Genomic DNA, 25,327 nt, shown 5'->3' on the forward strand with positions numbered 1-25,327 from the left:
GTCAACCATGGCAGGGAAGAGCCAGGCTGGGCCCATCCGTGCCACAGTCACAGCTTCATTGTGCAGTTTGGACGTGCCCTGCAGGAACAGCTTTGTCTTAGTGGTGCCATTAACTATGCTGCTCTGTGCTGGCACCAGGACAAAAAGGCTCCCTGAAACACATAGCTGGGTGTGCATACTATGCAGCTGCTGCTGGGAACCACCATCCAGAAGCATTTTTGTTCACTGCTAGAGTGAAGTATGCCCACATTGTGATCCCTTTCCAAAGGGAAATCCCTTTGGCCAAGTCTGTCCGACATAAAGCAGAAAGCATGGCACAACTTCAGCATGCCTCAAGTGTCCTCAGCTACCAGTGGGGTCAGCAAAAGCTTTGAGATCATAGTGCCTTACAGGTGGTGCTCTGAACTTTAGAACAGCTTTCTGCATGCAACTTTGCAAATCTCATCGTGATCAACTTCAACCATCTCATTCTTTGTCAGGATATTTTTATGTCCTACCTCCACAGTACTGTACCTTTAGTATCATGTCTCCAGGCAGCAATCTTCCATCTCTGGCAATCACCCCATCTCGATAAATGTGCTGTATAATAATGTGAACCAAAGGGGTCTCACTGCCCCCCACGATCCTGATGGCCAGACTTTCATGGGGATCGCTGCGGCTGATCTTAATGCAGGTAATCTCCCCATCTGGAATCAGGTGGTACAGCCTGGGAAAACCTGGAAATGCATTTGTAAGGTATTTATCTGACAACACAGCTTTGCTTTGTTGAAACATGCACTGCACAACCTCAAGTACCTGCCAGTTAGTCAAGCTAGGTTTTATGCATGTATATGATTCATACCAAGTGGGAAGAAAAGGATAGATAAGCCTGCTGAATGGACTTGAAGGGAACTTTCTACAATTAATATATTCAAACTTCCTCTTTCCCCCACAAAATACAGCCTTAAACCTCTGATGTAATCCAGACAGATCAAATGTACTTACACTTATACACAACAATATTTTAAGGAAATCAAATACATTTTTGGTCACCAGAGACACCTCAGAACCAGGCCACAGTTTCTTGCTGGCCCTAGAACAGATGGGCATGGGCACCTCAGCAAACATCCATCCCTGCTGTGCTGGCTGTAAACCCTATCTCACTGGTAGCATCCCAGGCCGTCCTGTTTTCTCCATTTTTGGTGTCACAGTGGAGGACAGGGCTCTTGTCTTGTGACATCCAAGGAAGTCTTTAATTTATCTTTAGCTACCAGAAAGGCAACAAACCAAAGGTTTGGACAAACCAAAGCACACAGTAGTTTTCCTACCAGACCACTCTCCATTCATCTGTGCCTGAACTCTAGGAAGTAGGAATGAGCGACTCTTACTGTGATGTGTCAGTTAAAATCACAGTATGCTCAAAGTACCTGGAGGGAAAGATCTCTGCTGGCCCTGGCAATCTGGCTGGGGGGACAAGGGACTAATGGTGGGTCCATTTTGTATTTAAAAGGCACTGGATTAGAGTATCATCTTCCAAACCCTACTTTTCAACTGGCATGTCTGATTTCACAGCATGTCACTAATACTTTGTTTTCTTCTAGGTAAATTCAAAATTTTAATCCATATTCAGCAGTGAGCAAAGTTGAGGTAAAAGCAGCAGTGAATTTTCCAGCACAGGCATAGCAGCCTTCAATTATTTTGAATTCCCCAAAGCTGAGAGAAAGCATTTAAACTTTTTGCATGTGAATCCAATCCAGTGGTTATATGACAAACCTGTAAGTCAAAAAATTACCTGCTAATATTTTTTTCAATAACTTATTTTAGAAATGAAAGTATGAGTGTTAATAAATAGCAGTTAAGTGAAAAATGAAACTTTATAGACCAGAATCTGAGATAGAATTAATATTTGCCACTACAGAATTAGCAGGCAAGGCACCAAACCAGCAAGGCACCAAAACCTTTTGAGAGAGCACAAGGGGAAAAAAAGAACAGGAAAAATATATTGAGAAACACCATGTTGCATCCCTTACCACTTCTTTGATCATATGCTCTTCAGGGTGGGAAGCTGTCCTCCTCCACGTCTGTAAAAAGCACCTACCAGTAGCACAGACTTCGACTTCGTGGTTTTACACAGACTTGACAGGCAATAAAAGTCTGTCTAGATAACTACACAGCCTTCACCAACCTAATACTCAACCATTTATTCATTCAATAGCAGTTTCTGTGCTAATACAGGTTTACTTCAGTTTTGCAGGCAACTTTAACATTTCAGGAATGGAAGGTGCTTCATTTCCCCCTCGCTCCTCTATTTTCTAAATGCTATTTGCTCAGCTTGTAATTTGCTCAGTTCTCTCTAGCCTGAGGGGTGGATTCACATGATCTAAATCCAGGCCTCAAACGCACAGTTTGGTGATCTACTTGCTCTGACTTCCTTTGCAGTGCACAGACACCCAAAGAGATATATTCCCATGCTAAATCACCCCTGGAGGTGCCAAATCTCCACTGCTGTGTAAGAAAAGAGGCAATTAGCTCTGGCATCTCAGTGGGGTGCTTAAAGTCAGACAACACAAATACTCCTCAAAAATCACCAATGGCCTGACCCCTGCATGCACATTTCATGTGGCTATAATGGTTATGTGTTCAGGGTTATGTGTAAGAGTTATGTGCAAAAATACAGATGAAAATCCAGACACCTAGATCTTCCCTGCATGCAAATAAATTAATATACATGTATATATTAAAGATAACAAAACAGTGCTATAATTGACCTATTATGATGACTCAGTTCGCATCCTAACAAACTATGCTTTTTGACACTGATGTTCATTTTCCCATAGCTCATTCTGAAAACCCTTCTAAAGGAATTATTCAGTTATGTTTCTTGTCCATGGAGAATTGTAGACTGAGCAAGCTATTGACACTCTCATGTTATTTCAACCTGCAATTATCCCAGACCAAAATCAGGGCAATGTGGCAGTGAACAAGTCTCTACTCTTGTACAAGACTTACCTACATCTTTACATATGTATAGGTTTCTTTGCATTTTGAACAATGCCTTATCTGGTTTGTTGTCTTGCACTAGTATTTGGCTGACTTTCAATATGGCTTTATGCAGATTTTTTAAGAGGAAGTTTTGATATCTAATTTCCTTCTGAAATGTGCAGTCTACAACAACCCAAATCTTTCCAAGACATTTTTCTTTTGCCAGTCTGCAAGTCTCTAATGCCACCCTTTCATAGTTAGCAGGCTGTACTGCCTCACTTCCTGTCTTCATTTGACTTGTGTTCTTTATCAAATATACATATTAAACAGAAATATTTTCTCCTCAGATAAGCTAAGCAACCAAAACAATTCCTTTATGAACCATTAATTTCTGCTCTCTTAATTGAAGACTTGCCTCTTCTTTTCATCCCAGACATTTGTATTCTCAACAACCTAGAATGTCATAAGTAAAAGGCCAATTTTGATAAACTAACCTATTTACCTAATGCCTATTTTGATAAACTAACAGTAAGTGAGGCAATCTAAATATATAAAGTACACAAATACACTTTTTAAAAATAATATGAATAAGAAAATTCATAATTGCTTTTTCACCAAAAAGTCTGCATACATTGTGTGCAGTTTGATGAAAACTTACCATGCATATTTCACGATGATGCCATGTCTAGAAAGCAATGTCTTCAAATTGAATTATTAATGCATAGACCATACCCAGAAAAGGTGGAGCCTGGTTTAGAACACAGTTGCATACAATGACTGGGGGCTTAGGAACCCAATTGAAGGAACTCCAACTGAGTTGAGAGCTTGTACCTTTCAGACATATATACATTCTGTTGTGAGGCTGGAGTATCAGTTTTTACAGACTCCATTTTCCAGCCCTTACACTCTTATTTAAAATTCTCCATTTTCTTTGGTCAGGTTTTCCAGAGCAGGAAAACCCAGGAGTATTGCATACCTTTCTTTACCATTTTATATTTCCAGTCCTTAAATATCGAAGAGCTGCTGAATCTAGAAAGAAGGAAACTTTCTGTCTTGTTTTTGGTGATTCTTCCAGGTTTTCCCACAGAATGTTGTGTTTTTGTCACAGGGGGTTGTATGGAGCATTCTGAATCTGTTAATATAATAAAATGTCACCTGCATTCAGAAAGATTGTGTGGGCTTTTTTCTCAAGCAATACTCTCTTAATATTAGTGTGCAATGTTATTAATACTTTCACACATTACTTTATGGTAAACAACACAGGAGAGACCAGCTTTGCACAGTGAATTCCATTTATCTGGCACAATGTGGGACACTGAGCATTTGTTACTTCATGGCCATGACAGAGAATTACAAAATTTTAAGTAAGCATACTATTTTTCCCCACAGTTTATAATATTTAATGGTAGCATTCTTCCAGTGCTCAGGTTTCTGCTGACTTCTGTGCACATCATGCTCATTCCAACAGTGCTGCCACGAGGGTAGCTTCTGCCTTCATTCCCAGGACTCAGTGTGACAATGTTTGCTGTGACTCTTGGGGCCAGATTAATCAAAGGTCACTGTAAACAAAACTTGTATCTGTGGTTGCAAGTGCTCATTTAGATCAGGCAGCCTGACTAATGTGCCAGCTCACCCCCACAAACAGGACCATCTGCAGCAGCATGCATTCATCCTTCCCAGCATCTGGACACCAGAATTTAAATTAAGCTTGTGTAACCTAGTCTTGGAAAATTAATGTGTCTGTAAGTATCACATGCCCTTGTGCTGGTGGGGAACTTTATTCTGCAAATTTTCCTTCCCAATAGATTTTCATTTATCATGCCATCCTTCCAAAGGTTTGCCATCATTTTGATTTAATGCCTTCCATAAATTCTCCAGTGATGCTTCTCCAATGGAGGGGCAGGTAGAAGGTGATGCCAGTTCTAATTTCTCTTCTTGCTTCTGGACATTCCGCTCACCAAAGGAGTCCCAAAAGAACTAAAATGAAACTGTTGCTGAGTTGACTGTGCATCTAAAGAGTTGTAACTCTCAAACACAGCAGGGAAATTCATCAGTCTGCAGTAGTGGAAGTGCTACAGAGACAATGTTTCTTCGGGAAATTGCCTGGCTCATCGTTCCAGAGCAGAGTACTTTGAACCAGCTCTGTAACAGCTGCTTTGGGAAATCAGAATGGCAGCTGAATCAAATCTGAGAAAAATAGGAATAGTGTGGGATTTCTGTGGGGTGCAGCCTTCCTGAGACAGAGGTTGGGCTGCACTGTCTTGTCCTGGGGCTGGATAAACCACTTTTTTCTGCATACAGACAGCCTTAATGCCATGAAATGGTTGATACCATCTGTGTTTCACTTACCTTCTTTTTCTTCACGTACTTTTCCAAATACTGAAATATTTATATTATCTATCTATCTATCTATCTATCTATCATATATATGTATGCATATTTATATCTCTCAAAAATATAACAGGGTTCACACTGAACAGTGCAAGAGGGAAGCCTGTTCTGTGTTCTGTGGTTCTGCCAGTGCCTGCTGGGGCTGCCCTGGTCTTGACTGCTGCAAAGCAATGCCAGATGGTAGAACTGCATCCACTATGAGACTGAGTTTGACTTTGAAAAACATTTGCCATCCTCAAGGAATCCTAAATCAAATTTCTTTTACAATGGCTTGACTGCAAAATGAAATCAATGAACGTTTTTGGAAGTCAAAAGCAGAACTCTTTTACTCTAAAACTGTAAGGAAGTTTATAAATTGTACCTGTAAATTCTTTGCTCCTAAAACATTTGCTGGTTCACAACTTGTATTTGTAGATCAGTTTGAGTAAAGAGTACATATATATCTATAGACGTTCTTGGAACTGAATTTAAGGTGTGAAGCCAAACTAAGAGCACATTGATACAAACAAGCATAGCAAAGCTGGAGCACTCTTTGTTTGGAGATATTTTATCACTTAAGTAGATTGTCAAGTTTATTTACACTAGTAGATCTAGCCAGAAGATATTACATCTTAAATGCATCCGTGCCTTAAGCATGTCCCTGTCACCTTCCCTCACATCTCAGTGTGAAATTCTTTCTTTTAAACTTTCTAAACGTCTACTTCAGACCTGGAAAGCTATTTGTAACTGTAAATGCTGTTAATGAAATTGCTCTCAGATAAATATCACAAGCTTGGGTGCTGCCTGCAGACAAATATTTCTTGGCATGGGATTTTACAAATAACAAAGTATTAAAAATAGGAAAATCTTAACAGTTCCTTCCCCTTAAATATTTTCTCTTTAGTGTTTATACTTTTCATTCACCTCTAACATTTTCTTTGGTTTAGACATTTAACAACTCTCTACTGAAAATGCCACAAAAACACAGAAACAAAGAAAGCCCAAATCATTTAAATCCAAAATGAACACATATAGCATTGTTTAAACAAATGAAACCACAGGATATAAACATAAATCATGAAGTAATCTCTGCAGTTCAGGGTGGCTATCAGCTCCAGGTATAAGATAGCATTAGACTGTAACTATTTCTTTGCTGTAATTATAACAGAAACACATTTGATATTATACACCATATTATGCAATGTCCCTGGGTATCAGTTTTTTCCAAAATATGTTCTAGATTCAGTTTCAAGTTAAGAAGAATTTGAATACTTTTTCTCCCTCATCAGAAACCATTATTTTGTCTTGTACCCTCACAGTCATATTGCAATTGAGCACTGGCTCAACCAACATAGCAGCTTCAGATTAAATGCACCCACACACCCTTAATGAAGGGTTGCTGAGGGCTAATACATGGCTACTTGTTGTGGTGTTCATTCCCAGAGCTCCTTTGACCAAAATACAGGCAAAACACATTAAACAGAGACATGTGAATTGAGATGGGGGTATTCTGAAAACTGGAGTCAGATGAATTATACATTGAGCTTTGCCCGATGATCTTTCCTTTATCAAGAAGAGGTTATCAGCAAGAAGGGGCTTATTCACTCTGTGAGGCTGGCATAGTCTCAGCTTTATTCTGCTCATGGACTGACTAAGCCTGGTGAGGAAAGTGGTCACCAGAGAGTTGGTGAAGCGCTGCCTGATCTCCTGGGACAATGAGTCATGGCTCAGTTCTTTTCTCAGATGATCCCAGACAGAAACTTTGGGAAAGGCAGCAGCACCTTTCCCACTGGCTGTGGGGACCTCTGAAGTGAGGAAGCACCTCATTGACCCGCACAGGAGCACTCCCACTGCCAGGAGAGTGGCGTGGCAATGGTGAGACAGATACACAGGGCTCCCTTTTCTTCAATATGCGTGACTCTCAGTGAGCACAGGACAGAGCATACAGCAGCTATCCCTGAAGGCTGACCAACAGCTCTGATCAGAAGTCTAGCTGCAGAGTGCTCAGAGCAGCTGAGGTTTAAAAAAAATAAAAAGAATAAAACATACAGAACTGTAGAAGAAAACCAGCCCCCAGCTGGCAGGATGATGATAACTGCTACAGAAAGAAGCACATTCATTTCCTCCTCCAAGAAGAAACAGAGAAAGCCTTTGAGATGCCATTACACAAAGCACCTGTTGCAAAGGACTGAATTGCAATCTTTGTTCAAGTTGTATTTGTATTTCTTCAAGTTACTTGCTGCATTTTTTAAAGATCAATTTCCAGAACTGTGTAATCAAAAGGCATTCTTTGCAAATGTAATTAATAAAGTAATTTAGGTACCCAGCTTCTGTGATCTCATACTTAAGAGTAACTGCTTATTAAGTAATTATATGCCTACCTGGTTTTTCCAGTGCAGCAGAATACATTTGGAAGTTTACAGGCGTGCTGGGTGCAGAGGAATGAAACCACAAGCAGAGCCAAGGAGAGACTGACAATCCTGCCACTGTCAGTGGGGCCCTGGAGTGATTGCCATTACACATCCCTTACAGAGACAGCAATGCTTTTCACTTGCTGGGAATGTAAAGGCCAGTGACATCTTCACACATTTCTGCTAACTTCTGCTAACATCTGGACTGCACTGGGCTACTGGATAGGTGCTGCTGACATCCAGATTATTTGCACACGCTGGACATGAAACCAAGAATTCAGTGGAGCTATTACTAATGTCAGCTATATGTCTAGGTAGAAAGTGGTCTGTATATCATCCTGAAGGGATGTCTTTTGAAAAATATGAACTTGAGGCATGGAGAATTTCACTCCTAAAAAAAAGGCAAGCTTTTGCTCACAGTGAATTGAAGTGTTACTATGGAACAAGAAATCTATCTGCCTGCTCAAACAGAGGTATAAACAACTTGTAAAATTTTGCTTGGGAAAAAAAGAATATTTTTAATAATAAAAACAATTTAAAATTATTTTAAATTATAGTAAAGTTATTCATGATGTTTCCAGGTCAAGGAGTATATTCCCATCCCTTTTATGGAGAAGGTTCACACTTTTGAATTACCAGGTTTTATTTTGGCTCTGTCAGCGAGTATGTGAAGTAGGAGAGTAAGTACCACAGTAACATAGTGAAACTCTCCTGAAAGAATGAGCAAATAAAGCAGAATATTGAACATGGTTCTCCAATTCACCACTATTCACAATGGCATCACAATGATGCTTGAAACTAGCATTTGGCAGCCTTTTGTGCTTATTTTGTGTGTGTTTCAATGAGAAGTTGAATACAGAGCAAAAGGAAGCTGGGTATTTTGTATTCTTAAAGCCTGCATTCTGAACATTTGATCTGGGAAGAGACTTGAGGTGCTGAGGCATCAAGCAAAGGAATAATAAGGTGAGTGGAGACCTTGATTAGGACATTGATTCCCACTCTATCATCACTTCCTCTTGATGAATGAATGCCATTGTTGGTTTCATCATTATGGTCCAAACTGATTAGTAACATTTGCTTATTGCTTTGAGAATGCCAAATGTTAAGTGTTATTACCTGCCAGACCCCTCATCCCTGACATACCTCAGACAAACTTGCCTCTCCCTGCTGTTTAAGAGCAGAGCATTCTTACCTCATCACCTGCCTGGCTGAGGTAATAAAGGAGCCCACAGAAATGCAGAATAATTACAGTACTTCGCGCTTCCATACCATCCTCCCACTGGGAATTTCCAGTGCTTCATAAGCATTAGCCAAAACTCATTAAGTTCTTCTCAAGTATGATTATTGTGATCCATTTGCTTTAGAGGGACAGGCACATGCCGATGGAGAGACTTGCACAAAATTACAGAGCAAATCAATGACAGCTCTAGTAACAGATCCCAGATGCCCAGATCCCACATCCCGTGGGCTAGATGCTGGGCTGGCTATAGCATGCAGGCTGTTACCAGAACAGCCCTACGTGAGGTCCCACACACCCCAGCAATATCCTTGCCTGCCAGTCAGTAACATCTTGTGAAAGAAGAAAATAAGGAAAGATTGTGTTTTCTGGTTTGTTTGTTTTAATCACGCACAGCCCACCACATGAAAGGCACGTCAGTCATGGATATCCAGCTCCCACATCGACAGGGCCCCCTACCCCCTTTTGAGTGATACCACAAGATGAACAAAACATTACCTTCCTCTCCAGCATCAGAGTTTCCAACAGTCTCCCTTTCCCGGTCAGTCTGGTTGGAAACAGCACTTCCACTTTTTGTCCTTCGAAGAACGCTGAACGCTTTGTTTATTTTTTTAAAAGATCTGCTTCTTATAGTGGAACGTTCAAAGTGTCGAGCTGCAACAGCAGGAAAAAAACCAAATCAGTACAGTTCAGCAGTTCTGCTCTAGAACCACAGCATTTCTGAAGCCCCTGGCATATGATGGGATGTAACACCAACATCATATGCTGCCTGTACTTCACCTTTGCCCCCGAGTCCTGCTGGTACTTCAAGGCTGCACCCACCTGAATCTGGGTACAATCACCCTACCTCAGTCCCACACCCTCGAATTGCCTCCTTCCTGTCTGTTTTGCTAATCACATGGAGAAATCTCCTGTAAGTGTGGTAGCTTTGGAAAGAATAATCCTCCATCAAGACAGAATTAGGAGAAATTCTGTGAAAAATACATATTTTCTCAGCTATACATGTTTGACCAAAAAAAGCTGGAAGTCATTAAAAACTCTTCTTGACAAAATCCCCACTACTACTTCTGTCTCAAAACCTTGCAATGCTTCTAAAGCCACCAATGATTGTCAACTGTTTCATGTAAAAAAATTCAAATATTATCATCAGGTGGGAGGGATGAAAACCTCACATATTCTGACTCGAATACAGCAATACAAAAGAAAAGTCATAATACTTTCAAAACATGTCACTCTTTTCCATCCTGCTAAAGATATCTTCATAGCTGTGGCTGTTCTGTCTGTTCCAGCTCTGCATGCTAGCCAAATATTGTAATCTAATAATACAACATTCCCTCAAACCAGACTGTGGCCTCTACACTCAATAAAACTGACAGAATTTATTGGTATTCTGGTGCTCTCTTCTTGCACCCTTCCTTTCCTCACCTCTCCAAACCCTGGCACAACAAATGGATAATGCTTCTCATTTCCTAGTCTTTCTTCATCCCTTCATCCATTTTCCCCATATGCAACTGGCAGCGCACAAGGTGGGCTTTTTCCATTTTAGCTTCAGAATCCTCAAACACATGCTTTGAACTCACCATTAACACTTCTGACTCTGCTTTGGCCAGGCCCTGTTTTTCAAGCATGACACTCACCAGAGACAGGTGAAGTGTCACAAGGTGAAAGATCAAGGCAAAGTCTCCTGATGCAGCTTGTCTCTGACTGTTGTTATTTCAGCAGGACCAGCTCCTCCAAACTGCACCTTCCCAAGAAGCTGGCACATGTTTCCCAGGCTCCTAAGGGTATGTTTTCCTGAAAATACTTGGCAAGTGGGAAACACAGTTCCCAATAGGATTTTGGGTAGGTGCCCATGTCTGTGGGCATTACTTGGGCCACCAAGATTTAGTGGAGACACATTACCCAGCTACACCATCTCCCCAGCCCATCACACATAACATTTAATCTTTTAACTGAGCTGACTTACCTAAATAATCTTTCTAAAGATTTGCAGTGTACAGCTAGTCCGTTTTCAGCTTGATCCCGCCCCTGGCCAAGCCATTTTTTTTTCACCTCAAATCTATTGGGTCACTGAGTGCGCAATTTGATAAACCATGAAAAATGAAAGCTTTCACTTCCCCCACCCCTTTTTCTTTTTTTAAATTATTTTTTAATCCTCCAGTGACACATATTTAACATAAAAATGGATGTTGCAAGGGGTTAGCAGGCCCTGAAGCTGCCACTTTTGGCCCTTACTCCGGTTGCGGTTGCTGCGGTGCAGGTCCCCGGGGCTGCTGCCCAGCTGGCTGTCCTCTGAGGTGGGGCTGAAGGCCGGGTTCACCAGCCCTGGCTCGTCTGTCATTAAGGCGATGGCTGCAGCTGCTGAGAGCTCAGGGCCCAGGGCAGCCACTGCCAAGCTGGAGCCACGGTCTGGAGAGCAGTCCTGGGAACGCCTCTTCCGTTCCTTGGTAAGGCCATAGTGGGATGCTCCTTTACATCTGAGGAGAAGGGGGGAAAGAGAGACATGATAGCAAGTTGTGTTTAAATGCTGCATATTTATGGACATTCTCTGGTTCCAAGGAAGCGCTTGGAGTACAACCTGTGATGATCATGGTGACCAGTGAAATATGGATGGAACAAGAGGGGAAAATGCCAGTGTGTGCTTCAAAGGAGGTGAGTTACTACCTCACATGGGAAGAGCACTGCTGGTCAAGGAAAAATAGAGAGCCTCAGCCTTGCGTATGTTCTTATGTGTATAAATTGTTACTGTGGATGCAAGAGGACAAGAATAGCAGGTGGTTAATAAGACCAGAGGCTACAATCTGTAATTTCCTACTTGCCTGTGATTGATGAAGGAGAGCAGGGTGAGGCCTGACCCTTCTCTGGGTCTGCTAGTAAAATAAAAGGCACCTTACCCAGTCCTGCCTGCTGAAAAACCCTCCCAGCCACCAACGTGGTCACGTGTGGAGCATGGCACTGTGTCTGTAGAGACCCGAGCAACCCATGAAGGGAGGACTGCAGGTGGGAGCAGAACACCTGGGGGCTGCAGGAATCCAGGCCCCAAATGATGCCTGTACCATTTACGACTCGAACTGAGTCTGATGAATTGTTTTCAACTCAGCCACAGAGGTGAAGTTGCCAACTCTGCCGTTCCAGCTCAGCTGAGACACTAAAAGAGGCAGGTCATTGCCTTGGCAGAGGAAGAGGTGCAGGTGTGGGTAGGGGGTGCCACTGACCCTGCAGCCTCACCAGGGTCAAGGGGGCACTGCAGAGCTCCCACCAAGGGGCTGGGGCCTCATGCCAAGGTCCTTGGGCCAGCCTGGGACTTCACTAGCTCGGGGACCTCAAGTCAGGTTCTAAACTACTTCTGGGGGAAACCCCTCTGTTTCTAGTGGAGCAACACATGTTGCCAAAAGAGCTGAAGATACAGCATTATAAGGGCAAGTTACAGACCTGCTTTGAAACACATGTAGTTATGCTTCCAACTACCTGCTCTAGATTCACCCTAGACCGCAAAGGCAGGACCATGCATGGCATTTCTTTTTTAAGACTCATGAAAGAAAGTCACTTGAATAAAATTAAAGGTCACTGTAGTCTTCAGGAGTCAGTATTCAATTAAAGCTATAAAATAACTGAAAAGACAGAGTGACCAAGGACACGGCACCTGTGACTTCATCAGCACCACTTCTGCCTAGTGCCCACCCACTAGAACCACATTCAGTGCATTTAAAAAATAAAAATCTGCCTTTTAATCATAATCTAATGAGCTCGGCCTACTTTCAGTTACTATTATCCCTTTCTTCATGGTGAAGGCTAACTGATGACTTTCATGAAAGTGCCCTGTAGAACAAACTCACAGAAATAGCTGCAGAAACCCTTAGGGATAGAAAGCTCTTCGTAATATATGGCATGCTCAAAAAGCAATGCATAATACATACAGTACACAACGCTAGTGGGTTAAGTGTCACAAAAAGAAGTAGTACACTGAACAGAAGACTTGGAAGAGAAGTGATTATGGAAGCACCTCCTGAGATAGAAAGATGATATGAGGATATCATTGAGCCGTCTATCAACTTCAGAGTAGCAGTTTAATTTCTATCATGGTACTGACTTTTGATGAGACAATTAGTTAGAACCTTTTTTTGGCACTAGATTATGGTTTACCATCATTTACTTCATGCTGCTTCTGACAATTTTTATCTTAAAGAAGGAAAATATACCCAAACCAAAATCTGTCATATTGATGCCACTGTGTAAGCGTTATGTATGTGCTTTAAGGCTTGGATAGGAATGGCTGTAACAGAAGTTATTTCTGAAACTTTTCACAACCAAAATGAGGCATCTCAGAGGAAAATACTCTTATGGAAGAGAAGATTGGTCAACTACTTCAAAAGACCAATGAACAAGATTGGTCCACTACTTCAAAAGACCAATTTGAGGCACCCATTGCAAGGCAAAACTGCAACAATAGTCATGTAAAGAAAGGAAAAACTCTTCTGCCTCCATTGCAGCAGGTATTTTTCTGTTTCCTTCCAGATTTTCTCACTTCCCCCAGAACCCTAAACTATGGCAGGATGCTCTCCTTTAGATTTCATGGGAAGCAGAAGCACAAAGGCCTTTTCCTCTTGCTACTCACTTAAACATCTTCATCACAATGTTTTGGAAACCCATCCTTGACATCTGCCTCTTTTAGTAAAGTCACATCTGCTAATCCAGTCTATGAATGCTTTACAAAATAGTTTAGAAATAGTCTAAAATCTCAAGTCAAAGAAGTGGCTTTGGGGAGAACTGTTTGCTGTTCTCAGAAGACAGTCTCTACTTTATAACAATCTTGCAAAGATTCAGAATATGATAAGAGATATTCCTACTCCTGCTTATTTTATTTAATTTGCCTGTGTTTTTCCCATGTCAGTAAAGTTTCAGTGGCTGATACTAGAACATCAGCCTTGTGAATGGGTTCTCAGATGCAGATGTTTTTTTATTTGGAAAGCTCTATGAAGATCAATATGAAGATCAGAAGTGGCTCTGCCCAAAGATTCCCAGCTATTTGGATTCAATCACTGCCTGGTGCCCATCTGCAGCTCACTGCTACAGCCTTCCCTCTCTGTGGAAATCCTCACTTGCTGCTGCTGGCTGCACTGCAGACACACAGTCAACAGCTTCATTCCAACAGCAATGAACAGAAGACAGCTACTTTGAATGTAGAGAGGACTGACACAGTTTAAGATGTGGCTTATTGGAGAAGACAAGTTGTCATGATACAAAGCACAAAGCATATCTTTCTAGCGCTGCCAGAAATAGTTAAAGAAGAACCAGAGCTCTTCAAGTATGATCACTGAAGCTATTTCTTAAATAATTGTGGCAGGCATAAATGAACACAAATCAAGACCTCTTTCTTCAGATTAACACAGTGTCCTTGAAGAAGGGGAAAAAAAGTCCCAAGACCTCAAACTTGTAATAAAATTTGCAACAGCATCTCTTCACTTTCATTGTTTTGCTTGTGCTGACACTGCTGTGATAACAGAAAACAGAAGAAATTACTGTCTAAGTGGAATCATATTTACAGTGTTTAAGCTACATTTTTCCATATGGTTGGATTTGGCTTCCAGAAAAGAGAGAAACATAAAACAGCTACATGCCAGCAGTAATTAGCTCTCTCATTGTGAGTATTAATCACAATGCCTGATTTGCAGCTGGAAGAGTGGGATACCTGATTAACATAGCCAGTCAGAAAGTGAACTCAGCACTGTCTGCAGGCCAAGGTGAACCACAGATTTATGTTCCTTCCCAGTCGTGCTGGACAGCGAGTACATCCGTGCAGCCGTGCGATACTGAAACAATTTGAAGGCCAAACCCCAGAGAGATAAACAGACATGAATAATGTGTGTTGTACTGTTCGTGACATTAGTGTCACTAGGTGCACAGGAAGCTGAGAAAGTAGTTTCTTCTGTTTGCACAGCCTCTTTTATGAAGCAGATATCTACTGTCTGATATTCTGGTATGAGCTAACCACTGGGCCGTATGAGAGCAGTGGTGGCTGCTGAAATTTCATCCAGGGCTGCAATTCTGGCTGGTATCAACACTGGCAGCCACAGGGCAATCTTTGCCCAGCACCCTGTTCCACCCTTGAGGGACACTCTGCACTCCAGGCTTCAGGAGCAGCACATCCCAAGAGCCAGAGCAAGGAGATCCAAAACCCTGTGGCAGCCTTAGTTTGGTCCTACCATGTGTAAAAACAGCCTTCAGTTAAACTCAAGGCCAACAGAAACATATCCACGTCATTTGAAATTCAAATTAAAACCGTGGTTTGAAAAGAGAGTTCTCCTTGAGCATCCCTGACTTGCACAGCAAAGGAGGAATTGAAAGTAAGATTGACCTCAAGGATTTCAATTACCCAGGCTGACATAGGGAAAGAATGTAAAACCAAAACATAAGCAAGGACAACTGCATGGATTTTTTCACCTCATTTCTAGTGATCTAAATAGAACAATTCCACAGGTTAAAAAAAATGTATATGTTTGCCCATGGTAGGGGGACTGTAACTAGATGATCTTTATGGTTCCTTCCAACACAAACCATTCTATGATCCTATGATTTATCATGCATGTGTTCTTAAAAATGCCCTGCCTTCTGTGTCACTTCACAGTCTATTTGGGCATGAAACAGGGAGAAAAAAAGTGAATCTGAAGAGTCACAGTGGTTGTGACCCAGGCCCGACACAAATAAACAGAGCAGGACCCCTCCCCTGCCCAGTTCCAGTAGTGTTCTCCCAACCTCACTTCCAGCACCCCTCATATTTTAAACTGCTTTTCTTTAGTGCAGAAGCAGCAGACACATTGTCAGAATGCAACTAAGAATAATGTATACGAAGCACATAAGATTGCCCATCCGAAGAAAATACTGCATAATGGGCTGTCATTGCTGTTCCACAGCTAAACCCTGATCAGGGTAGACAAGTGTGTTTCAGCTATGGTCTCACTGCAAGAAGCCTCATCCCTTTGTAATTTGGGGGTCCAAACAAGCTGGGGTCCAAAGCATCAACAATGTGTACCATACCTCTGTTCCACAAACTCCCTGAGTGCTCTAGCATCCATAAACTAATCCAGTGGAAAAGATGATGGAAAAACCAAAGCTGATCAACCAGGAGCATCCTGGATAACCTGGTGCTGATAACCTCACTTGTGACACCCTGGTGAGAGGTTCCTGCTGTGCCTGGGAATAAAGGAGGCATGGGGTTTAATTGGAGAGGTTGACTCACAAGAAGGTGTTGACAATTCCTGCCCCACAGCAACCATTCACACTGTGTGTGCATTAGCAGTGACAGTAGTCCAAACATAACCCAAAGCCCAACCACGTGGATTTCAGGCCACACACTTAAACTCTGAAGTTTTCTCAAACTCCATCACAAGGGAGTGAAGTGACTGGATCAGTTCTTCAGACAGGATTAACACCAACTCTTCTGATCTCACTTTTGCCAACAGTGCACCAAGAAATGGAGTCAATTACGAAAAAGAAGCGAGGCACCTGAACTCCCACTATATCCCATGCTACAGATATAAGCTAAAAACAGAGCACTTCACAGAAATTATTTTTCCTTGGTAATTCTGAGTTCCTGCAAAGATTAACTATTGTGTGAATGTTGCATGTGGAAAAAAGCTTCATAAGTACCTGATTTTTTTAAACGCATGTGTCTTTTCCACTTTTTGTAAAGAACTGTCTCATGTTAAGAACAATCCTCAAGCTACTGTAATCAGGGTATTCAGTTATGGCTAGAAGACCTTGCCTACATGAAACCTTACTCAATATTGTTAAAGAAGGGAATGAGCCATATAAAAAGCAAACCCTAAACTTCTGGATCACAGTTTCCAGTGAACATTTGCTGAAAGACAGGCTGCAAAACCCATATCTAAGCAGACAACTAGAAACAGGCTGATCTGCACCTGCACTTGAATTTCATAATGCCAGCAGTATTTCCAGGTGCTTGCCACTGCTGTTCTGTGCACTCTGTACCCTGGCATTGATGCACCTGGGCATCCTCTCCCTGAGGATCTCTCAGTGTCAGAGACTTGCCATCTTGTTTGGAGAAAAAAAAAGCATATTTTTCACTTAAGTGGGAAATTGTCCCAGTTGCTACTGCTCTTTGTCTCCAATAACCTTGTAAACAAAAGCCTTTTAGAGGCAGCTTCCTGACACCTGGGGCATCAGGGCTGGCTGGGAGGGCAGCACGGGCCTGCTGGTGGCATGATCCCTGCTGCCTCTGCAGGGCTGGGGATCAGCAATTCCCTCCTACAGTTCCATAAACACTGCTCTTCTGGGTGTCAGCACAGAGATAGCTGTGATAGAAACTAAGATGAGGCAAATGGCTTCTCTGTCTAGCTGTCAGAGAGATTTTCTCATGTTATTTGCTCTCCATTGTCAGCCAGAGGCCTTTGCCATAGTAAAAGCACATCATAGATTTAGTGGTTCTGTATTTCTGCATTACTAGTCTCTAAATATTTATAAAGGTCCTCATAATATTTATTGTATTAAGCTAAAGTTATTTAGCTTAAATACTTTCCCACAAGATAGGAAAACCTCTCACATATTTATCTGTTTCAGTTTAATTTCTGCATATTCCCATTATGGTTTCCTAAGGGTTTTTTCCACAATTTTTGTGTTAATGAAGACATCAAAATTCAATAAATTCTGGAAAACTACCTTACTAGCAAAGTCTAAAACTGTGCTTTGTCCTATCTCTAAAGATCTGACCCCAGGGAAGGGCTGTCATTTTCACAACGCCTTTGCACTAAGGTGCTGTCAAACAAAATATATTTGTGCATTATATAAGGAATATGCACAGGAGTATCTGTATACTCATATTTTCATGTCAGCTACTCTGTATGAATTTGGGTCCACTAGTAGAAAAAGGAGTTGTAGTTCTGGATTAAAAAGGTAAGGTTTTCTAAGAATATGAGGAAAAAATATTGAGCATTCATGATAATTCCAATTTAGTCTTCAGCTATAGTGACATACTCACATTTCTGGCATTTATCTGCTAAGAAGGAGGAGCAAGCGTGGTTCATCATCATGTTTGTGGCCCTTAAAAGTATTTTGGTGAAGTATTGATGAAGAACAGAACTGCAGTTCAGAGTTCAGACCTCACAGCTCCCAAAACTACTGACGGACAAAGACTTGGTGTCAGACAAAAACTGAACAAGCATTCAATAAAAACCAAACACCTATTACATATTTGACTGCTCATACTGAAAAAGGGGGTATTTCCATATTACCTACTAGTTTTCAGTAGAGTTGAAAGAACTTGGAACACATTTTTAATCTTAAATATAATGTGGAGCTTAAATTTCACGTGCATGCTTGCAAAGTATCATCTAACATGGAGTCATGTTTAGGATTTTTTCCCCCTTCTCTTTAAAACTCAGAAAGTTGTATTTCAACCACCATCTTGAGCTTTTATTATGAAATCTTTTAAAAGGCCCATTAGCATCTATCATGGGAAAAAGAATTGGAAGAAATCGGAAAACAACACTAGTTGCCTGCAATTGCAGACAAAAATCATGGCTGGGATTATTGTGCAATGATCCCAGTTATTGTTGGGACTAAGTACAAATTGTTGGTCCAGAACATTTTCTCTTTTTCTCCTGACACTTCTTTCAGTCTATTATTTTGTCACTGATGGTTTTGAAACCACAGCTGTACTGATGTTTTTTCAAGGTGGGATTATAATTTCAATTTCTAGTCTTAAAGCAATCCAACAAATTTGAACAGTCCTACATATAGGAGAAAGGAGCTGTAAATTGCTAGAGAGAGCTGAGATGGGCAAATTGGCACCCAGGCTTTTCAACTGTTTTTTACAGGTTAGCACACCTAGTTTATTCTTAACATAACTACTTCTTTAGAGAAGCCAATATTCACAATTGACTTTGTGAATATTGCTTTTGCTTCACCTTCTGTGCCCTTTTCCCCCGTGTTCAAGGCACAAATGCTCTGAGAATGCACAAAGGCATCAGCAGACTGTTCCCACTGCTCACATAAGACATAGCCTTGAGTTGCCTCTAGAGCCTCTACCTTTTCCAATACTGCCTTCAAACATAATGCTTGGGGAGCATAAGTATACCTGGAGCTACAAAACTGAGGAGTTAAGCAGGGTGGAAGACTGCAGTGAGCCTCTTATTCATTATTTACTCCTAGATTACAAACAAATTCACCTATGTTGCTCCTAAACAAACATTTGTCATCACAGAGAAGATACTGGCCAGACATACAGTACCAGAGTGATCTTGTGTGATACAAAACAGCAGCAATATTTATTTATACTGAGCTTAATTAAAGACTGAAGCTCCCAAAGAGTGATCTACATATCTCATGCAATCTACTCACACCAGCTGACACAAGCAAGAAAAACAGAAGTAGCACACTATCTCTAATTCCTGGTAGGTGCCCAGGTATTGACACAGCAAGAAACCTGTGAGTACTTGGTTAGGAGATTCAGAGCAAAGTAAGAGTGAAAAACAAGACACATGGGACTAGCAGTTGTGAGCTGGTGAGAGCCTGTAAACCTTGCTGATGGCTTGTAATACTTACAACATTCAACAAATTATACGTTATTTAAACCCACTAATCTTGTCCAAGTGCTGTATTAAAGTACCAAAGTACTAAAAGCTCCTCTTGACTTCAGCAGAAGTGGAGCTGGATGAAAGCTTTACCAAGAGCTTTCATCGCTTTTCAGAATTGTATCATTACCTAAAAAACATACTTAAAGATTCAGCTTTTACTACTTCAAGAGTCAAACCTGAACATTTTTTCCAAAGGAAAATGAGAAAACAAAATTAGAAAGAGAGTTTTCTTCATGAAAGATGTAGGTACTTAGCAATATTTGTACATTCTTCTATCTACAGAAGTTGTGGATAAGGGAGCAATCACAAGTAATGTGTATCAGTTGGGTATTTAGAAAGCAACACAAGACCTGCCATGAGCAGCTCTGAGTTTCATATCTGCTTTTCAAGTCCATCCAAGACCACACAAAAAACTAGCACTCAACCAGCAATCTTGACCACTGATTTTGCCTCATACTAATAAAATAATGATAATACAACCTTTTTACATTAGGAATTGAGATCATACATAACAAAGCTGCAGCAGGATCACTAAAAATATTCGTAATTTAGAACATTAACTAAGAAATTACCCTAGGGAAAATCACAGCATATATACACAAAGCTTCAAAAATTGCTGCTAAAATCAGGTTATCTGTGACAAAAATAACAAGTGCAAAGACAAACGAATTCTTGAGGCGCTGCAATGCTCTTTCTCATATCCAATACACTCATCCAATACTCATAATCCAATACTCTCAATCCAATACACTACATTTTTCAAATTATGTGTGTACACATATAATTAATATTAAGAATAAGCATTCAATCTGTTGACTCATATGCTTTTCATGTTTATTGTTCTCATGTTTTTCACTTTTATTGTTCAGTCTTTTGATCACTGGATTATTTTCAACAGGTATAACCAGTCTCCTGGAACTTAATACCTCAGCATTGTCTTCCCCTCCTACTATCCCCACCTATGCTATAAAAACTGTATGATGCAGTGAGCAAAATATGTTTGCAATGGGACAAGTGGGGTTGGTTTTTAACAGGGTTGACAGGATCAGCTTAACCCGAATTCTTGCAGCTACAGACAGAAAAGCCTGACAGACAGAAACTTTGTATTTACATATACTTAGCATGCATTTATTTTTAAAATAAAACTAATTACAATATCTGCTGTGTCACAGACTCAGCAAGCCAGCACTACTGAGAGCAGGTGTGAGACTTCTGTTGGCAAAGAGAAGTAACACATGCCCATAAGCCTCTAGATATAATAGAAAGAGAACACTGTGTTCAGTTTCAAGATGTTTTCAACCCAAGACTTGGATTTACTACAGTGTTCTCCACTGGAATCTGAAATCATAGGAAATAATGGACCTGCATCCAGCAAATCACAAATGCTGTCCTTACAGAATCTTATTCACAGAACATGCTGTGGACAACCATTCACAGGTCTAGCTCTGGTGGCATTTGTCTCTGACCACTGTGACCCAAAAGTCACATAAGATCCCTTCTAGGTCAGCATGGATTTCCAAATTATACAGCTAACACATCCTGGTACATATCACACTCTAAACACATCTGTGCTTCCTCAGAAGGAAGGTCACAAAAAAAGGAGGTCTCAGCACACCTCAGCAGTTGAAAAACCACAGAGAGCCCTGTCAGATGCCTGGCTGAGTCTTAAGCAAACATCTCTGCCAGTACAACTAAGTAGCTTCTTGAAATGTCACAAATGTTTCCCATATTCTTATAAAATCTGATGTCTAATAGTTAACAAGGAACCCAAATCAGCCCTATAAGTAAACTAGATTGCATTCTTCTCTTTTGCCTGTATGATTAGAAGAGGGTGGATCAGAGGGACAACCCAAGCCAGTTTTCAGAACAAATCCCCCCAGACCCATTTGGCAAGCAAAAATCTTCACTCTTTGTGTTTTATGGGTTCCACCCAGTTGAATATGAGATATTTCAGTGAGATATTTCACCCATCCATTAAAATAAACACACACTGTGAAAACATTTAAGGGCTTCAGAAAGTCCAAATCCAGCCACAGCGCAAGCATGGCTGGAATGTTGTTTATAGTCCCCTGAAACCTCACATAGTAGGAAATGCTCACTTGTGCTGTAAAAATTGTGAAAATTTCTCTTTTTTTGGAACACGCTTTTATAATAGATTTATCAGGAATACTTTTTACCTGAATTCCTTTACCCAAATTTGAAAAAAGCCCAGTCCACTTGCCCTTCTCCCCAGACAGGCATCTACAGGCAGTGCTGTGCTCAATATGATGGAAAGCACCCAAGAGAGCAGTGGTGTGGCTTCCCTCCTGTTGTATGCAGACCACTGACAGTGGAGGGTGAGGAGGCTGAAGGAGCTCACAGCATCCCACCTCAGTTTTCAGGAGTCTCTAACCACTAAAACTCAGGTTGGGATTAGGCTGAGTTCTATTCCTCCTGCTGAAGCTTATTCTGAGAGTGAGTTAAACCAGAGGTAGGCCACTGCTGCATCCAAATAAAAAACTTGCACAGAGGGAGGGAGAAACTGAGTCCTGCTTCAGAGCCTGATGTGGCTTTTCAGTTGAATTTGAGAGAGGTTCACAGCAAAGGCATTCTCCTTTAAATCCAGCCTGGATTAGCAATACCATCAAGCCACACAAGCCCCTTAGTCTGAAGCTGAAGAATTGGCCTTAGAGGCTTCAGATACGGGCTGAGAACCTCTCTGGGAAATTGTTTATTGTTTTCTCAGATCACTGGGATATAACTGGTGAATCAAGGAATAAAACATAAAAATTAGAGTGCAAGCAAGAATTCAACCTTAGGGACAAAAGAAGTGTGTACCATGTTACCAACACAAAATGTGTTGTACCCCTTACAAAGAAAAGTACCATAAAATCATAGAAGAGCCAAGGCTGGAAGAGACCTTAACAGATCATGTTGTCCAACCTTTCATGAGAGAGGAAGCCTAGATGAGATTATCTAGCATCCTCTCCGAAACTTTGAGTGATAAAACTTTTATCTGAGGTTTTTAACTTTAAGCATCTTGAAAACTTTAAGTGATGGGATCTCTACCACATCCCTGGTGATGTTGTTCCAGTGAACAATTGTACTCACTGTGAAAAAAAAAAGTAGGAGAAGTAAACAAGTTTTACCCTGTATCTTCCTTTAAACCAAATTTTCTCATGCTGTTGCTCCTTCATATTCCTTAGTTTACAGATGTTTTGTGTTTCTTTAGGTTTTCTTAGTCACCTCTAATTGCTCAGATTTCATGCTGTTTTTGCATTGTATAAATAAGAGAAGATCATAAAATGGTTTAGGTTAGAATGAACCTAAAAGACCATCTAGTCCCAGCCCCACCTTCCATGGACAAGGACACATTTCTAGACCAGGTTGCTCAAGGCCTTGTCCAACCTGTCCTTGAACGCTGCTAGCATTCACAACTTCCCTGGGCAAGTTGTTCCAGTATCTCACCATCCTCACAGTAAAGAATTCTTCCTTATACCTAATCTAAGTTTTCCTTCTTTCAGTTTGTACCCATTACTCCTTGTCCTATTACAAGAGTCCCTGGCAGAGTCCCTCTCTGGCTTCCCTGTAGGCTCCATTCAGATACTGGATGTTTTCTCTCTGCTTTTTTTTCCTTAATTATTGAATTTTTAGAAAAGCCTCTTCAGGATAAAAGGCAGTCACTTCATCCTGTCCTATTACAAAACACATCAACTTTTGTATTCATCCAACTAAAGTACTGGACACAGAATAAAAAAATACAAAATATTCTTCAGGAAGCTGCAGTTTCCTTTCCCTTTTACAACACTGCAGCCTTGGAAATTTCAAGAGTCAAGCTCTAATGACGAATCTTGCTTTCAATTTTAAAATATAAACATCATACAGCTGGGCACCTAGAACATGGTGGGAAAGCCTGAGCAGCAGGTTTGGAGTACTGAACCTTGAGCATGGGCAAAAATTACATTTCCCTGGGTAATACAGGGCAGTGGCCTTGCTCTTGCTGTCCTAGAAGGAACATCCTGCCTGACCTTGCTGCTCCCACAAAAGGGGTTGGGGCTGCTGTGCGACAGCCTGTCCTGAAATGAATTCAAACTGTGAATTCTGTGTGACAGTTTGTGGCATCTGGGTGACTCAGACAGCCTCTGTGCCCGAGGCTGTTCCAGCCCAGGCTGTGATTTTGTTAACGTCACAATTTAAGTAGACTTGGGTCTTGTTAGCAGTAATGATGGACTCCCTGAAGGAAAACCAAGGTGGCATTGGAAATTATGTCATTTCATTATCAGCTCTGAGATAGGGATAATTGCATCTGTCTTCTTCAGACTGAGATGACCCTGGTCCTTCAGAAGGCAGCTGGCAATCTAACTTCCAGCAGCATGCTTATGCCATGCCTCATCATCTGCTAATTTTCACATCAAAGGCATCGCTCAAGGTGACCCAAACCATCATCAAAAGACAGGATCTGCAGCTGGACGTGCATACTGGTGTCCAGTGGACAGCACCATGCTGGGGGCATTGGACATGTTTGCAGCCCTGACTGGGACGTACATAAAACAAATCCTACTTGCTTCATGTAAATATAAACACAGCACGCTGTTAATGCAGATGGCTTGACAAGCCATACAATAGAGAATAGTCTAGCAGATAAAATGAATAATTTCCCAATGGTTACAAAATATGCACCTTAGCCTGATGTGGACATGGAGGATTTAAAAAAAATTGGGTAGACAGACTAAACAAAATTTGTAGTGCATTTAAATATTTATATTATAAATTGAGACATGGGTTTCTGTAGTAATTTTTCACAATCTTAGACCTGTGGTTGGCAGTTTACCTATCTTCAACTTCTGAGAAACTTCCTTAACTGCCCTGAAGCAAGTTTGCTTCCTGAAGGGCAAAGCCAGATACTCAGCATTGTGTGTTTCTAAGAATGCAATGTAGAGAGAAAAGGAGGAAGAAAAAAGGTAAATAAATACCTAACAATTAGTGATTGTAAACAGAAAAGCCTCATGACAAATTATTTTCTTTTTCTTTAAAAGTTAATTGAAGATGCCACAGCACCATGTTGCAGGGTTTTCTGAGAACTTAGATACTGGCATTGAGATGACCTTAAAAATGGAGTACAAAGTATTCTGCAAAGGTTAACCACATTCAGCTTACAGGGGTGGTGCTGCTTCCTAGGGGCTGTCTGCAACAGGGAAGTACATGATTACTGTGGTGCTTGTGGAATGATACCTGAGGCACACTGTGTATATTACATGTACAGACACACACATCTGAGAATAGCTTCCCTGGAGAAATCCCCATTCCAGAGTAAGGGTATTCACCAGAGATGCTATCCTAGAATAAGAACAGTATTGTCACTTCACACCCAATTTTATTAGGGATTAGCTTTCCTGTGTGTTCAAACCACCTTTTTAAGTGGTTGTCCTTTCCTTTCTTCACTACCCTTTCTTCTGGACACCAAATGCCTCATTGGTCAAGCCTCTCTCTCTTTGAGAAACAGGGTCTATCCCTCAGTATGCCACATCTTGAAAACTAGTTGCTAAGTTTGCTTTGTTTAATATGTAATAAAAAGTCCTTTTTGCTTACTACGGTTTTTTTTCAATGTCTCCCACAACACAGGCTTTGTCTCTTTAAACTACCATAGCACAAAAAGCAGTAAGAGTTAAAGCACTGCCACAAAGTCCTAACTGTAGGAACAGCACTTTATCCCCTCAGCATCTCTATCAAAAAAGGGAGAGGGCGATGAAAGTAACACCCATTTACCTTCTAAAAGC

The 25,327-nt window shown here is 41.1% G+C and overlaps 1 protein-coding gene across 3 annotated transcripts in view; it reads right to left on the bottom strand.

Moving 5' to 3' along the window:
• LNX1 (ligand of numb-protein X 1) overlaps window positions 1-25,327 on the bottom strand; it is a 65,231-nt gene that overhangs the window by 22,312 nt on the left and 17,592 nt on the right. For 2 of the 3 annotated variants that reach the window (XM_059470144.1, XM_059470145.1), the window contains exons 2-4: window positions 11,215-11,456; window positions 9,478-9,633; window positions 514-716 (exon numbers count right to left, since the gene is read on the bottom strand). In XM_059470144.1, the coding sequence (XP_059326127.1) occupies window positions 514-716; window positions 9,478-9,633; window positions 11,215-11,456 (601 nt within the window). Of the gene's footprint in view, window positions 1-513; window positions 717-3,937; window positions 4,094-9,477; window positions 9,634-11,214; window positions 11,457-25,327 lie in introns of all 3 variants that reach the window. The other variant, XM_059470146.1, reaches the window with a different exon arrangement.

This window comes from Ammospiza nelsoni, chromosome 4, assembly GCF_027579445.1.
Source record: "Ammospiza nelsoni isolate bAmmNel1 chromosome 4, bAmmNel1.pri, whole genome shotgun sequence".
Classification (NCBI taxonomy): domain Eukaryota; kingdom Metazoa; phylum Chordata; class Aves; order Passeriformes; family Passerellidae; genus Ammospiza; species Ammospiza nelsoni.